The sequence below is a fragment of the Capricornis sumatraensis genome, chromosome 10, assembly GCF_032405125.1.
Source record: "Capricornis sumatraensis isolate serow.1 chromosome 10, serow.2, whole genome shotgun sequence".
NCBI classification, from domain to species: Eukaryota; Metazoa; Chordata; class Mammalia; order Artiodactyla; family Bovidae; genus Capricornis; species Capricornis sumatraensis.
The window spans coordinates 102,969,812-102,986,558 of NC_091078.1; the positions used below are offsets into that span (position 1 = coordinate 102,969,812).

At 53.2% G+C, this 16,747-nt stretch overlaps 1 protein-coding gene across 1 annotated transcript in view; it reads right to left on the reverse strand.

The window, feature by feature from the left end:
* Nucleotides 1-12,193: 12,193 nt before the first annotated feature.
* Nucleotides 12,194-16,747, reverse strand: part of C10H3orf20 (chromosome 10 C3orf20 homolog) — a 46,591-nt gene continuing 42,037 nt past the window's right edge. The window contains exons 14-15 of the mRNA XM_068983137.1: nt 12,913-13,047; nt 12,194-12,479 (exon numbers count right to left, since the gene is read on the reverse strand). Of these exons, the coding sequence (XP_068839238.1) occupies nt 12,194-12,479; nt 12,913-13,047 (421 nt within the window). The remainder of the gene's footprint in view (nt 12,480-12,912; nt 13,048-16,747) is intronic.

Here is a 16,747-nt window from a genome sequence, read left to right on the forward strand (position 1 = left end):
CATGAGGACCCCTCCTAGTGCAGAGTCTGAAACAAGCGTTCATTAATTCGAAGACCAAACGGTGGGGGCTTCTGATCGGGCTGTGGAGCACTGTGCACACACGGGCCTGCCTCTGGGAACTCTGGCTTGTCCTTTCCCCCAAGAAACCGTCTCTGCTCTTTGCTATGAGCAGCCGCCCTGCTCAAGCCTGCACTCCAAATTCTCATTGTAGACGGGTCCTGTCCCCAGTCCTCAAACCCAGTGGCTTTCAACTTTTTGTGACTCATCTCCCAGGGAAGAAAGGTTTTACACAGTGAGGACAAAGAGCCCGCAGCCGTGGTGGCTGCAGGGCACCTGAGCGCTCCAGAGCTCCTCCTGCGTTTCTCCCGACAACGGAGGCGTGGGACAGACAGGGAAACCGAGGCCGGAAGGTGGCGCGACACGTTCGCGGTCACAGGCCCAGGCTGGGCCTGGGCTTCTGACCCCTACACTTGAGGTGACTGAGATAAAGCTTGTGGCTTCACTAGCCACTATGAACCCTGTTTCCTATCCCAGCTCTCTTTTTAAAAATGCGGATCACAGCCCCGTAAATGGATTTCGCAGCTCACTCGTGGGTCGTCACCTGCAGGTCCCCAGCAGGATGTGCTGCTCGCTGAGACTCTGAGGGCCGGGGCCCGTGCCCACTGGGTCCTCCCCAGCCTACCAGCACCACCACCACTCTCTCCCTGCTCCCCTCATCCTATTTCACTTTCCTCCAGCCCCACAGGGCCAGGAACGGAAAGACCCCATTTCTCTTCCACATGTGAGCTGACAGCTCTGGGCAGCTCCCCTGTCCCTGAAGCCCCAGAACTGAGGAAACAGTGGAGGGTCCACCCCCCTCTCCCCAGTGGGGCAAGTCATTGTGATGCAGCCTGCAGAGTCTAGAGGGGCTTTCATTTCCGCAGGCTGAGCTTGGGGCGGGAGGAGATGGCTCACAGATAGGGAGCGATGCTGGGCTGGAGCTTCAGTCCTGCTTCCAGCAGCCAGCCAGGCTCATTAACCCTTGATGGAGCTGGAGGCTGGGAGGCAGCCGGCAGGCAGGCGCTGCAGCGGAGCTTGGCACTGGGGTGGGGGTGGGGGGGCTCTTCAATTACTTATTTATTAGTAAATAGTTACTCTCAGCCACGCGCACTGAGCACGAGCTGAGCCTTTCCTCCGCATTATCACATGGAATCCACCCGCAGCCCTGGAAGGCTGCAACCGGGATCATCCCCACTTTGCAGAGGGGAAGGTGGAGGCCCAGAGACAAAATCGCTTGCCCACAGTCCAAAGGCCTGGATGGGAAGAGCGCAGGGTTTTGTTTTCTGGAGGGGGGACACTTTCGGGTTCCCAGGGAGGGATGTCAGGACCTCAGAGGACTCCCCCCACCCAACCACAGGCTCTCTCAGGCGAGCTCCCCGCTCTGTCTCCCGCCTCTCCGCACTCCTGGCATTAGTGCTGCTGTGCTGTGCGTCTCGAGCCTGTTCTCATCCACTCCGGCTGCGCTTTAGGACCTGCATTGCTGCGCGGGCAGCCTGGCCCACTGCTCCTCGCTGCACCTCGGTGAAGCCATGCTGGGTCTGTTATTTGTCTATCGATTCTTGGTTGGCTGTTCTACGCAGATGAGCGACCACCTGCAAACAGTGATCATTTCATGATTTCCTTTCACACCCGTGTAACTCTTTGCTATGGACGTTTGTGCTTCTCCTCAAAGTTTATATAATGGAGCCCTAACCTACAATGTGGTGGTATTTGGAGGTGGGCCTTTTAGAGGCAACCAGGTTTAGATGGGGCTTCCCAGGGGGCCTGAGTGGAAAAGAACCCGCCTGCCAATGCAAGAGACGTAAGAGATGCAGGTTTGATCCCTGGGTCGGGAAGAGCCCCCTGGAGAAGGGAATGGCACCGCACTCCAGTCTGCTCGCCTGGAGAATCCTGTGGACGGAGGAGCCTGGTGGGCGATAGTCCATGGGGTCGCAGAGAGTTGGACACGACTGAGCAACTTCGCACAGCACATCGCACTGGTTTCAGATGGGGTCGTGGAGGCGGAGCCCCATCAGGAGATAGGGGCCCATAAGAGAGGGGACCAGCGATGTCTCTCTGCATGCACACACCGAGGAAAGCCAGGCCCAGGGAGAGGAGCCTCGCCAAAGCAAGAAACGGCACCCACTCCAGTATGCTTGCCTGAGAAATCCCAGGGACAGAGGACCCCGGTGGGCTGCAGTCCACGGGGTCACAAAGAGTCGGACATGACTGAGGGCTGAGCACCGAGCGCACAGAGGTTTTGACAGTAGTATACTCAGCTTGCTCCTAACTTCACAGAGCAGCAGTTAGAATTGCACATGGAACAAGTGGCTGGACAAAATAGGGAAAGGCGTGCATCAAGGCAATATCCTGTCACCTAGCTTATTTAACTTCCATGCAGAGTGCACCATGCAAAACGCTGGGCTGGATGACTCCCAAGCTGGAATCAAGATTGCTAGGAGAAACATCAACAACTTTAGATATGCAGATGACACGCACCACCCAAAAGGCAGAAACTAAAGAGGAACTAAAGAGCCTCTTGATGAGGGTGAAAGAGGAGAGTGAAAAAGCTGGCTTAATCGCCAGTCTAGGTTCAATGCAGGATACAGGATGCTTGGGCCTGGTGCACTGGGATGACCCAGAGAGATGGTATAGGGAGGGAGGTGCGAGGGGGGTTCAGGATTGGGAACTCACGTACACCCGTGGCGGATTCATGTTGATGTATGGCAAAACCAATACAGTATTGTAAAGTAAAATAAAGTAAAAAAAAAAAACACAATTCAACATTCAAAAAATTAAGATCATGGCATCCAGTCCCATCACCTCATGATGAACAGGTGGGGTAAAAGTGGAAACAGTGACAGACTTTATTTTCCTGGGCTCCAAAATCACTGCAGATGGTGACTACAGACATGAAATTAAAAGACACTTGTTCCTTGGAAGAAAAGCTATGACCAACCTAGACAGAATATTAAAAAGCAGAGACATCACTTTGCCGACAAAGGTCCATCTAGTCAAACCTGCGGTTTTTCCAGTGGTCATTCACAGACATGACAGTTGGAGGATAACAAGGCTGAGCACCAATAATTGATGCTTTCGAACTGCGGTGCTGGAGAAGACTCTTGAGAGTCCCTTGGACAGCAAGGAGATCCAACCAGTCTATCCTAAAGGAAATTGACCCTGGAAGTTCATTGGAAGCACTGATGCTGAAGCTGAAGCTCCAATACTTTGGCCACCTGATGCAAACAGCCAAGTCACCTGGAAAAGACCCTGATCCTGGGAAAGACTGAGGCCAGGAGGAGAAGTGGGCAGTAAAAGTTGAGATGGCATCATCAACTCAATGGACATGAGTTTGAGCAAACTCTGGGAGATAATGAAGGGCAGGGAAGCCTGGCGTTTTGTAGTCCATGGGGTCACAAAGAGTCAGACACAACTGAATGACTGAACAGCAACAACAACATGCTAACATCTCAGTTCAGTTCAGTTCAGTTCAGTTGCTCAGTCGTGTCCAACTCTTTGCGACCCCATGAATTGTAGCATGCCAGGCAATGGTAAAAAGCTGAAAGCCTTTTCTGTAAATTCAGGAAAAAGAAAAGGATGCCCACTCTCACCACTTCTATTTAACACAGCACTGGAAGTCCTAGCCGCAGCAATCTGACAAGTGAATTCAGTGAAGTTGTGGGATACAAGATCAATATACATAAATCTGTTGATTTTATTAATATATTCTGATAATGAGCTCCTTTGCTTTTTGCCTCTCGTCTTTTCACAGCTATTTGTAAGGCCTCCCCAGACAGCCATTTTGCTTTTTTGCATTTCGTTTCTATGTGGATGGTCTTGATCCCTGTCTCCTGTACAATGTCACGAACCTCATTCCATAGTTCATCAGGCACTCTATCTATCAGATCTAGGCCCTTAAATCTATTTCTCACTTCCACTGTATAATCATAAGGGGTTTGATTTAGGTCATACCTGAATGGTCTAGCGGTTTTCCCTACTTTCTTCAATTTAAGTTTGAATTTGGCAATAAGGAGTTCATGATCTGAGCCACAGTCAGCTCCCGGTCTTGTTTTTGCTGACTGTATAGAGCTTCTCCATCTTTGGCTGCAAAGAATATAATCAATCTGATTTCGGTGTTGACCATCTGGTAATGTCCATGTGTAGAGTCTTCTCTTGTGTTGTTGGAAGAGGGTGTTTGCTATGACCAGTGCATTCTCTTGGCAGAACTCTATTAGCCTTTGCCCTGCTTCATTCCGTATTCAGATGCCAAATTTGCCTGTTACTCCAGGTGTTTCTTGACTTCCTACTTTTGCATTCCAGTCCCCTATAATGAAAAAGACATCTTTTTTGGGTGTTAGTTCTAAAAGGTCTTGTAGGTCTTCATAGAACCGTTGAACTTCAGCTTCTTCAGCGTTACTGGTTGGGGCATAGACTTGGATTACTGTATTGAATGGTTTGCCTTGGAAATGAACAGAGATCATTCTGTCGTTTTTGAGACTGGATCCAGGTACTGCATTTCAGACTCTTTCGTTGACCATGATGGCTACTCCATTTCTTCTAAGGGATTCCTGCCCACAGTAGTAGATATAATGGTCATTTGAGTTAAATTCACCCATTCCAGAATAGCAAGAAGAGATAAGAAAGCCTTTCTCAGCGATCAATGTAAAGAAATAGAGGAAAACAACAGAATGGGAAAGACTAAAGATCTCTTCAAGAAAATCGGAGATACCAAGGGAACATTTCATGCAAAGATGGGCTCAATAAAGGACAGAAATGGCATGGACCTAACAGAAGCAGAAGATATTAAGAAGAGGTGGCAAGAATACACAGAACTGTACAAAAAAGATCTTCACGACCAAGATAATCACGATGGTGTGATCACTCACCTAGAGCCAGACATCCTGGAATGTGAAGTCAAGTGGGCCTTAGAAAGCATCACTACGAACAAAGCTAGTGGAGGTGATGGAATTCCAGTTGAGCTATTTCAAGTCCTGAAAGATGATGCTGTGAAAGTGCTGCACTCAATATGCCAGCAAATTTAGAAAACTCAGCAGGCCACAGGACTGGAAAAGGTCAGTTTCCATTCCAATCCCAAAGAATGGCAATGCCTAAGAATGTTCAAACTACCCCACAATTGCACTCATCTCACACGCGAGTAAAGTAATGTTCAAAATTCTCCAAGCCAGGCTTCAGCAATACGTGAACCGTGAACTTCCTGATGTTCAAGCTGGTTTTAGAAAAGGCAGAGGAACCAGAGATCAAATTGCCAACATCCGCTGGATCATGGAAAAAACAAAAGAGTTCCAGAAAAACATCATTTCTGCTTTATTGACTATGCCAAAGCCTTTGACTGTGTGGATCACAATAAACTGTGGAAGATTCTGAAAGAGATGGGAATGCCAGACCACCTAACCTGCCTCTTGAGAAATCTGTATGCAGGTCAGGAAGCAACAGTTAGAACAGGACATGGAACAACAGACTGGTTCCAAATAGGAAAAGGAGTACGTTAAGGCTGTATATTGTCACCCTGCTTATTTAACTTCTGTGCAGAGTACATCATGAGAAACGCTGGGCTGGAAGAAGCACAGCTGGAATCAAGATTGCCAGGAGAAATATCCATCACCTCAGATATGCAGATGACACCACCCTTATGGCAGAAAGTGAAGAGGAACTAAAAAGCCTCTTGATGAAAGTGAAAGAGGAGAGTAAAGTTGGCTTAAAGCTCAACATTCAGAAAACTAAGATCATGGCATCCGGTCCCATCACTTCATGGGAAATAGATGGGGAAACAGTGGAAACAGTGTCAGACTTTATTTTGGGGGGCTCCAAAATCACTGCAGATGGTGATTGCAGCCATGAAATTAAAAGACGCTTACTCCTTGGAAGGAAAGTTATGACCAACCTAGACAGCATATTAAAATGCAGAGACATTACTTTATCAACAAAGGTCCATCTAGTCAAGGCTATGGTTTTTCCAGTAGTCTTGTATGGATGTGAGAGTTGGACTGTGAAGAAGGCTGAGCACCGAAGAATTAATGTTTTTGAACTGTGGTGTTGGAGAAGACTCTTGAGAGTCCCTTGGACTGCAAGGAGATCCAACCAGTCCATTTTAAAGGGGATCAGTCCTGGGTGTTCTTTGGAAGGAATGATGCTAAAGCTGAAACTCCAGTACTTTGGCCATGTCATGTGAAGCGTTGACTCATTGGAAAAGACTCTGATGCTAGGAGGGATTAGGAGCAGGAGGAGAAGGGGACGACAGAGGATGAGATGGCTGGATGGCATCACCGACTTGACAGACGTGAGTGTGAGTGAATTCCAGGAGTTGGTGATGGACAGGGAGGCCTGGCGCACTGTGATTCATGGGGTCGCAAAGAGTTGGACATGACTGAGCGACTGAACTGAACTGAATAATGAGTTATCAGATAAAGATCTTTTTTCTTTTCTTTTTGTTTTTCAGAAAAAGAAAGTAAAAAAAGCAAGTTCATTTAAAATCACATGAAAAAGAATAAAATACCTAGGAATGAACTTAAACAAGGAGGTGAAAGATCTATACTCTGAAAACTATAAAAAACTGAAGATGATACAAAGAAATGAAAAGATATCCTGTGCTCTTGGATTGGAAGAATTAATATTAAAATGGACGGACCACCCAAAGCCATCTACAGATTTAATGCAATCTCATTAGAATACTCATGACATTTCTCACAGAGCTAGAACAAATAATCCTAAAATTCATGTGGAACCACAGAAGACCCTGAATTGCCAAAGCAATCTCGATGAAAAAGAACAAAGCTGGAGGCACCCACTCCCAGACTGCAAAGCTGCAGTGGTCACAACGGCATGGCACTGGCGCAAAAACGGACAAGTAGATCAGGGATACAGAACAGACAGCCGAGAAATAGAGCACTGCACCCACGGTCAATTCTTGCACGACAAAGGAGGCGAGAACATACAATGGGGGAAAAGACAGTCTCTTCAAAAAGTGGTGCTGGGCAGCTCCATGTAAAATAATAGGATGAGCACGTTTCTCAAACAAGATACAGAAATAAATTCACAATGGAGTAAAGTCCTGAATGGAAGACTGAAACCATAAAACTCCTAGAAGAGAACATAAGCAAAACACTCTTGACAGAAACTACAGGAATATTTTTGGGGTCCATTTCCTAAGGCAAAAGAAATAAGAACAAATATAACAAATGGACCTAACTAAACTTAGAAGCTGTTGCGCTGCAAAGGGAACCACTGACAAAACAAAAGACAACCTATGGAATGGGAGAAGTTATGTGACCGACAAGGAGTAAATATCCGAAATACACAAACAGCTCTTACAACACAATATAAAATACATTACAATAATTGTTTACATGGGAAGATTTGAATGGGCCTTTTCCCAAAGAATATAGATACCAAGCACATAAAAAGATTCTCAATATGCTAACAGAGACATGCAGGTCAAAGCCACAATGTGATATCACCTCACGCCTGTCAGAAGAGCTAACATCAAGAAGTCTACAAACAACACATGCTGGAGAGGAGATGGAAAAAGGGAACCTTAGTACACTGTTGGTGGGACTGTGAATTTGGGCAGTCACTATGTAAAACAGTATACTGCTGCTGCTGCTAAGTCGCTTCAGTCGTGTCTGACTCTGTGCGACCCCAGAGACGGCAGCCCACCAGGCTCCCCCATCCCTGGAATTCTCCAGGCAAGAACACTGGAGTGGGTTGCCATTTCCTTCTCCAATGCATGAAAGTGAAAAGTGAAAGTGAAGTCACTCAGCAGTGTCCGACTGTTCGCGACCCCATGGACTGCAGTCTACCAGGCTCCCCCATCCATGGGATTCTCCAGGCAAGAGTACTGGAGTGGGGTGCCATTGCCTTCTCTGGTATGAGGTTCTTTAAAACGCTAGAAATAGAAATCCCATATGATTCAGCAATTCCACTCCTGGGTATCTATCTGGAAACAATGAAAACACTAATTTGAAAAGAGACATGCACCCCAACGTTCAGAGCAGCACTGTTTACAACAGTCAAGACACGGGAGCCACCCAAGGGCTCATGAATGGACACAGATGCCACACACACACACACACGCACGCACACACACACACACACACACACACACACGCACACACAGGAGTATTACTCAGCCATGAAAAGGAACAGAATTCTGCCACTGGCAACAATGCAGATGGACCTAGAGAATATTATGCTTAGTGAAATAAGTCAGAGAGTGATAAATACTGTGTATCATTTATATGTGAAATCTAGAAAACAGGAGTGAATGCATGTGGGTGGGGGGTGGGGACAGCCTCACCCAGGAAACACGCTGGCAGTTTACCAAAGGGGAGGGAAAGGGGAGGGCAAAGGACAGGAAGGAGAGCAGGAGATACAAACTACCACATGTAAAGCAGGTAAGGAATAAGGATATATTGTATAGCACAGGGAATTATAGGCATTTTCTTTTAATAATTTTTAATGGAGTATAATCCGTAAAAATACTGAATCACTGTACTGTACACTGGAAATTAATATTGTAAATCAACTATACTTCAATAAAATTAAATTTAAAAAAATACTGAGTCTTCTACTACACAGATTATATATTTCTATTTATTCGCCTTTAATTGTTCCTGGTTTTAATAAAATTGAAGTAAAATTCGCAGTTCTTGCCACTTTATACAGTCCAGTGGCTTTCAGTATATCGAATATTAGGCAGGCACTGCACTAATTCCAGAACATGCCCATCACCCCCCAGAAGCAGCCCATACTTTTCACGCAGGCAGCCTTCACGCTACATCCCCTAGTCCCTGGCAACCACTAATCTGCTCTCTGTCTCCAGCGTTTTGTCTACTGTGCATATTTAATGAGTGTGGATCCATACAATATGTGGCTTTTGGGGTTTGGCATAATGTTTTTGACGTTCCTCCACGTGAACCTTGATCCTTTCAAGGCTTGTTTTCTTATATTTCTAAAGTTAAGGTGTAATTTATATACAGTAAAAAAAAAAAAATCACTGCTTCAGGTATACACTTCCATGAGTTCTGTCAAATGCATACAATCAGGGAACCTCTGCCATCATCAAGACATAAAGTAATCCCATCACTGCCCCCTTCCGAAATGCCCTCCTGTCTTTTGATGTTATCCCCTTCCAACCACTTATCTATTTTTTCTTTCCCTATAGTTTCAACAAGGGTTGTTTCTTAGTTTATTCCCATCCCAACTGCTTGGCTTTTCTGGGGTCTCCAGGTCTTCTGATTGGTTAGAACGTGAGCATCTCTCAGTGGTCTGTTCACAGTGCCCTGGAGTTCTTTTTGTTGTTGTTGTTTTTTAATTTATTTAATTGGAGGCTAATTATCCTACAACATTGTGGTGGTTTTCGCCATACAGTGACATGAATCAGCCGTGGGTGGACATGTGTTCCCCATGCTGGAGTTGCCCGGCTTCATGAAGCCACGCCCTCAGCGTGCGCAGCTTAGCTTTCTGTAGAGATTCAGGGAAACCTCTCTGCAGACTCCTAGGGCCCTCTCTGCATAGCTAGCTCCCTTTGATAAGTCTGCACCCAAATTTCAGTCCCTCCTGTCTGCCCAAGCTCTCATCTCTCTCCTCAGTTTGGCAATACTGGTGCACTGTGCCTGAATTCTCCTTCCCTGGACCGTGATCCAGAAAGCATCTTTGGCAGAAAGCTGGGATGGGCGGGGGGGGGGGGGGGGGGGGGGCAGGGGGGGGTGATGGGGGGCGGGGAGACACTGTGGAAGTGACTTCCTCTTGTCCTGGTCGGTTGTGCCAGAAGGCCCTCGCCAGTATCAGTTACTCCAATGTGTCTGGAGGCAACAATCAGTCCATCTCTTTTTTTTCTTTTACTTTTTAAGAAAAGACTTATCTGTTTTTGTCTTTCGGCTGTGGTGGGTCTTTGCTGCTGCACACGGGCTTTCTTCAGTTGTGGCGAGCAGGGGCTATTCTTTGCTGCAGTGCGCAGGCTTCTCTTTGGGGTGGCTTCTCTCGAGCAGATCGGGCTCTGCCGCGGCAGCTGTGCACAGGCTGAGCTGCTCCACGTGGCTGAGCTGCTCCGAGCCACGCGGGATCTTCTCAGAGCAGGGATCCAACCGGTACCCCTTGCACTGCAAGGTGGGTTCTTAACCACTGGACCACCAGTGCTGGAAGCCCCCATCTCTTTCTGTTTCATAATACCTTGGTCCTTGCGTACATTTTCAGATCCTTCTGTTTATTTAAACGTTGACATGTATTCACTTTATGTTGCCGACACTTCCAGCGTCGAGCCTTGGGTGTTTTGGTGTCTGGTATTTCTTGTCACTCACTTTGGCTGGCATTTTTAGAGTCTGGACTATGAGCTCACATTCAGCTGGACTCTCTGAGGAAGCCTGAAGAAAATACCTTCTATTCTAGTCACAGGAGAGCTACGACTTCCTCGGAGAGTCTCACGCCTTCCCACCACGCCTGATTTGTGGACGGCACTGCTGTGGGCATGACGCCGTAGCCCCCAACCCCGCTGTTTCCGTGGAGAAAGGGGGCTTCCCCTTTCCTGCCTCCTCCCTAGGAGACAGCTGGATTGGGTAGCACTGGGCAATTCTTTGAATGTCTGGGTAATCCCCTTATTAACCTTATTAACAGGTTAAATTCAAAGAAGGTTCTAACTTTCTGTATTCAGTTCCTGTCTCCACACCTCTTCCTAGTAGAGTTACCAGAGGCAAGTTACCATTCCACCAGTGGAAGAGACCCCTGCTCATGCCAGCTCACTTTTGGCCCGATTTCAGTGTGGCCAGCACCCTGCGTGGGGCCCAGGGCCACCCTTTACAGACGGGTGTGTGTCTCCTGTGCACGCAGCCCTGAAGCGCAGAGCTGAGCGTGCCAGCCCCGAGGGCGCGTCTGCAGTGAAGTTAGTGGTGAGCTGACCTCTCCACTAACCCTCCCCCGGAGTCCTGCCCGAGAGGCTGGAGGGCCCTCTGCGCCAGGACAGGGGCTGACGGTGCCTCCCCGTGCCTTCAGGTCCTCCTGCGTTCTTGTGCTCAGGAGGGGAGGAGGGGGAGCAGCAAGACGCCAGGGACCCCTGCCAACTACCAGGCCCTTAAGGTCAGAGGATGCAGGCAGAACACAGAACACAGAACATATCAAATCCATTCTTAGGGGAACAAACGTATAATTCAAAAAGGCCTTTGAATGATACAAAGGATAAAAATCAAACGTCAGAGAATCGAACGTAGACACCATCTATTCACAGAGGGGCGTAAGGAGCTACATGTGGAGCTCGTCCCGGACCAGGGCCCGAGGTCTCTTCTGGGCTTGCAGAGCAAGGCAGAGCCTCTGGAGTCCTCGCCCCGCTGGGGAGTGGCTCTTGAGAGCCTGTGACAAGTGGACCCACAGCTGATGTGACATCGGCCCCACTCAGGGACCACCAAGAAGGAATCGGAACCACAGAGGGGGCTGCCATCTCTGAGCTCAGGGGAGGAGCATCCAACCCACAAAAGGGTACCGGGGCTGGGCTCATGGGACGCCCGCACGTGGAGGTCATGGGGCTCTGGGTGTCCCTGTGCCACCAGAGGCCTCAGGGTGCACCCGGTCCCTGCCCTGTCACCTCCCCCCAGGCTCCTCTCCTCCCCATCCCCGCCCCTCAGCCCGCCTCCTCCCTTGTTTCTCCACACACACCCCCGCCCTACTCTCCCTTCTCGGGCGCTCCACCCGCCTGGCTCTCTCTCTCTCTCTCTCTCTCTGCTCCGTCTTCTTCCTCTCACCCTGTTTTCCACCTGGGCCAGAACCTGGGCCCTTCCCTACCCAGCAAAGGCCACCTGGCCCCACACTAAGCGAAGCTTAGTCCCACCTGAGAGCTCCCCAGGGTTCGCGTGTCATCGGCTCAGCCCCTTGGAGACCTCTGCTTCCCTGGGAGGCTTCTGGGCTGACTGCACTGGCCACGGAGGAAGTGCTGGGTGGGGAGCGCCGTTCCTCTAAGGCCTTGGCCTGGAAAGGGCTGTCAGGGCCTCCGGCTTCATAGGAGCCAGCGCGTCCCACGGCCGCACCCGGATGCTGGCGGCACGCTCGTTTATTAGGCTGAGTTCAGGGAAGGGGTGGGAGGCTGGAGAGGCAGGGCGGGGGCGGGGGCGCCCAGGAGGGGCGTGGGCGGGGCTGCATCTGGGCCACGCTCCGGGTGCCCACGGGGGTGGCATCACTTCTTGGAGGCCTGCTTCTTCCAGGTGGCTGTCTTCTTATTGCTCTTCCAGGCTTTGTTGCGAGCACGTAGATCCAAATCAGCCTGGATCATTCTAGAAACCAAAGCAGAGAGAAGCAGGCGCTGGGTGACGGGTGGAGCGGGCTGGTCTGCCGGCACCCGGACCTCCCTGGCCTGAGCCGGGGGGCGGGCCCCACCGCCTCGCAGCTGAGGCCCCTGGGTGTTGCTCCGGTCGGGGGTTCTGGTGACACCTGTGACCTTCCTGGTGCTCAGTTTGGCTTTTCTGTCTTCATGAGAAATAAGAGGTTTTCACGCAGAACATGATTTGCTTCACCGTTACCATGGCCAGCGCGCTGGATCTTGAAGGCCTAGGATGTTTCTTGCCAGGAGGCAGCAGGCAGTCTCAGAGCAATGGGCCTGGGCCGTGAGGCTTCGCCGAAAAGTCTACCAAAGGCCTCCATCTCCACCACCCAGAGCACTGCTGGCAGCACCAGGGAGCCGCCTCCAGGGCCAGCTGGACATCATGCTGATAAAAAAGGCCAGACGTCCTGGATTCCTGGAGGACCCACGCCCGGGGGGGCAATGACCTGCCCAAGGCCACTTGGGCCCACGAGGCCTCTGCGGCCTGTGGTGGAGCCGGGAGACCTTCCGTGAGCCACACCCATTCTGCAGACCACAGGAGGGTCCCTGAGCCCTGGGCCGGGGTGGCCACCTACTTCCTCTCGGCTTCGGTGGAGGGCTCCTCCAACTTGTCCCCCAAGGCCAACGAGGAGAGGCTTCCTTGGACGTCCCCCGAGACCGCTTTCTTGGATGAGGTGGGGTCTTCGAGGCTCGGGACGGAGGCTCTAACGCTGCAGGGGAGGCAGGGAGGGGAGGGAGCACTCAGTGGAGGCACAGCAGGGGGGAGGGGGGCCCAGGCCAGCCGCCCTGGCTCTTCGCCAACCCGTCAAGGTTCCGGTTCCGAGAAAAGGGCGCTGGAGCTTCTCCTCCCGAGGTGGATGGAGGGAGGACCCCCTGGGACCCGAGACTCCCTGGAGCTCAGTTTCCCTGGCTTCTGTTTACAGCTGGACCTGCCCTTAACCCTGTGTCTGCCACATCGGGCACACCCAACGCTGACTACTGGAAGTAGGCCAAGGGGGCTCCGCAGGGCAAGCAGAGAGAGGCACGGAGGCCCAACAAGTTGGTCCCCATGTACCGGGTTAAGGGCTGACTGCGTCCCCCCTGATCCTCAGGCTGAAGTCCTAACCGCTGGGACCCCCAGAACGTGACTTCATTTGGAGATGAGGAGTAGAGACGGAGCCACACCAGAGCAGCGTGACCTCTCATCTACCTGGGGTCCTCACAAAGCGGGGAGTGTGGACGCAGACACGCCTGGGGGACGCCTCGTGAGGACAGCCGTGCTGCCCGGCCCGGGAGCCCCCAGGAGCGGGAGTGGGGCGTGAACAGACCCGTCCCTGGTGCCGCGGAGGGAGCGCAGCAGCCACGCCTCCGGCTGGCCTCTGGCCTCCTGAGACTCCGGGCGGCACCTGCTCAGGCCTCTACAGTGCTCACCCCTCAGCGCAACCTCAAGGCTCTGCAGCCATCACGGACGACGTGCACGCTCCTCGGAGAGCCCGGCCCCCGGAGGCGGCTCCCTGGTGGGCTCCCCTGGGCTGAGGGCGGACGGCGTGAACGGAGGGGGCCCTCCCTGCTGGCAGCTTCAGGGGAGGGCCTGGCGGGGGCGGGCTTCTCCCTGGCACTGGGCCCCACCCTTCACGGCGCCCTCCTTGCACCGAGCCTGCGGGTGCAGCTGAGGAGGAGAGGCTCCCCATACTGGGCCCGGCCCGCCGCCAGCTGCCCCTCCTTCCACTGGCGCTCCTCCTTCCGATGTAAGCATGCTGTCAAGCGGCACAGCCGGGAAGCGCGGCCCCTCATGGATGGTGGCACTTCACAGTTTACAAGCCTCTGCTTCAGTTTCTACGGAACACTACAGTTTACAGAGCCTGGCGAGGATTTCATGGGCGCTTACAGCACTGTGCTCCCTGTTGGAAACGCACTCTTCACAGACAGCTGGTCAGCTAGAGAAGGGGTTCTGGCATTTACGAGTGTCTTGTGGTCAACAGAGAGCTTCACAGGGTGCCTGGAACCTTACAGTTTGTGAAGCACGTTCCTAGCTCCCAGCTCAAGGCCATCTCCAAGTCTGGGTCGAGGGCACATGGAGTTACAGGACGCTCTGGAGTCCACGGGGCACGTCAGCGTTCACAGCCCCTGTGGCTGGTGGGGCAGGCGATGCCTGGCAAAGGACTTGCTCTTTCAGACTCCACCTCAGTCTGCACAGTGCTCCTGGGCTTACGGGGCACACGGCAGTTTATGAAGCATGCTGTCATCGCAGAGCACATCACCTCTCAGAGCTTCTTGTTCCCTTGACTCCCTGCTCGACACGGTCCTGGGAGCACGGGGTCCCCTCCCTATGGTAGCGGGCAGGTGGCTGTCTGATGCTGTGTGCGGGGCACTGCCCGGCCCCACCTCTCCTGGCACCTGTCTGCCTTCTCTGCTCCCTACGCCAGTGGAGGGGCTGCAGGAGGGGGTCCTCGCCTGCCAGGCCTCTGTAGGGGGCTCACCTCCTGGAACATCGCCCAGCAGCTGGGCCAGAGCCACACGGCTTCACTGTCCTCTCCCCACCGCCCCCTGCCAGGCCCTGGGGGCAGGCCCAGGTGGCAACAACCACAACAGCGGCAGGTGGATCTGTGTCTGCGGCCCTGAGTGTGGGCCAACCTGCCTCCCTGGGCCCACGCCCTCTGAATCCAGGTGGCAGCAGGGCTTCCCTGCTGGCTCAGGCGGTAAAGAACCTGCCTGTGATGCAGGAGAGCCAGGTTCAACCCCTGGGTCAGGAAGACCCCCTTGGAGAAGCGAATGGCAACCCATTCCAGTATTCTTGCCTGGAGAATCCCGTGGACAGATGGCGGCTACAGCCCATGGGGTCGCAAAGAGTCAGACATGCTTAGCAACTAAACCACCACAGACAGAGGTGGCCGAAAAGCAGAGCCCAGTGGGTGCATCTCCTGAGACTTCCTCTGCTAGTCACATGGCGTTGCCCCCACCCAGCCTGCCCCTGTGCCCCGGAAGGGCTGTGGCTCGCCATGTCTTAGGAACTCAGAGCGCCACCAAGGGGAGAGGCGGAGTCAGGCAGAGCAGGAAGGGCCCTGGGTGAGGCGTGCCCAGCGGAGGAGTCACAACACGAGTGGGGGTGACCCCGACGGGGAGGCGCCCCCACCCGATCCCTCCACAGCCCCCAGCCAGGAGCTCACCTTGAGGAGGCCTTAGTGCCTGGGGCCTATCAAGGGCTCCACTTCCTCTGGTCTTGCCCCTCAAAACTGCCTGGGCTACCCTCCTGCTCAGACCACCCCCGCCCCTGGCTGCCAGCCGCACCTGCAGTCTGGGAGTCTGATGGCCCAGCCTCCATCACCCCCACCCTGGGGGGTGTCCTTCCTGCCCCGGGTCGTGTCACCACCCTGCCCTGGTCCTCTCTGCAGCCCAGCGTGCCTCTGCCCACGGGCACCCATCGCAGGGCCTGCCAGCAGCACAGCCTGCCGTGGCCACAAGGAGGCCTGCCCGAGCCTCACGAGGGCGGTGGGAAGAGCAGTCGCCAAACACCCAGGTGGCGGCAGCTCAGACTCACAAGGCGCCGCCTCCCCAGGACGTCACCCCACATCCTCCCAGCTGTCCTTCTGACCCAGCTGCTGCCCCCCGGCCCCGGGCTCTCGTGACCGTGCCAGCCTGCTGAGCCCTCCTGCGGTGGGGGGCCCCCTCGCACACCGAGCCCCTTATGCCACTGCCTGAACCCTGCCGCAGAGCCGCAGTGCGTCAGAGAGAAGCCAAGGGGGTGAGGAGAGGGCGGGCCGGCGCGGAGGCGTGCTGAGTACAGGGCTGCCGGGGCCGGAGGCTCACCATCTGCTGGATGTCTGTGGTCTCCAGGCTGGCCCTGGCTCCCAGCTGCGGCTCTGGGGCCGGGCCAGGAGCCTTCACTGGGCCCTGCGTAGGTGGCCCTGTCCTGGGGGTCAGAGACGACAGCTGGGGCCGTGCCCGCAGCGTGCTGCTCCTCCCGCCTCCACCCAGCCTGGCTGGCCGTGTGCTGAGGGGCCTGGGGAGGCTCCCTCCCGGGTGGGCCTGTGTGGGAGGAAGGAGCCGCAGCACGGAGCGACCCAGAGGCCTCCTGAGGGAAGGCAGGCTCACCCTGGGGTGTGGCCTGCGGGACTGACGTGGACCGGTTGGTGGGGCATGGAGGCGACGATCCAGTGGCCGGAGGGAGAACGGGACCTGGTGCTATCGGAGTGGAAAGCGGGGGCGGGGGTGGGGAGGGGTGGCCTTTGAGACCAAACCAGCACTCGCCCCTAGGAGCCCACGAGCTGAGGAAAACAGCCCCTTTCCTCCCTGCTGCGGCAAGCACCCACAGAGCATCTCCGTTCCCCTCTTTTAAAACTGTGAAAAGTAACATAGATTTATCACCTTTACAGTTGTTCAGTGTACAGTTTAATAGTATGATGTATACAGCATGACAGATGTTCACATTGT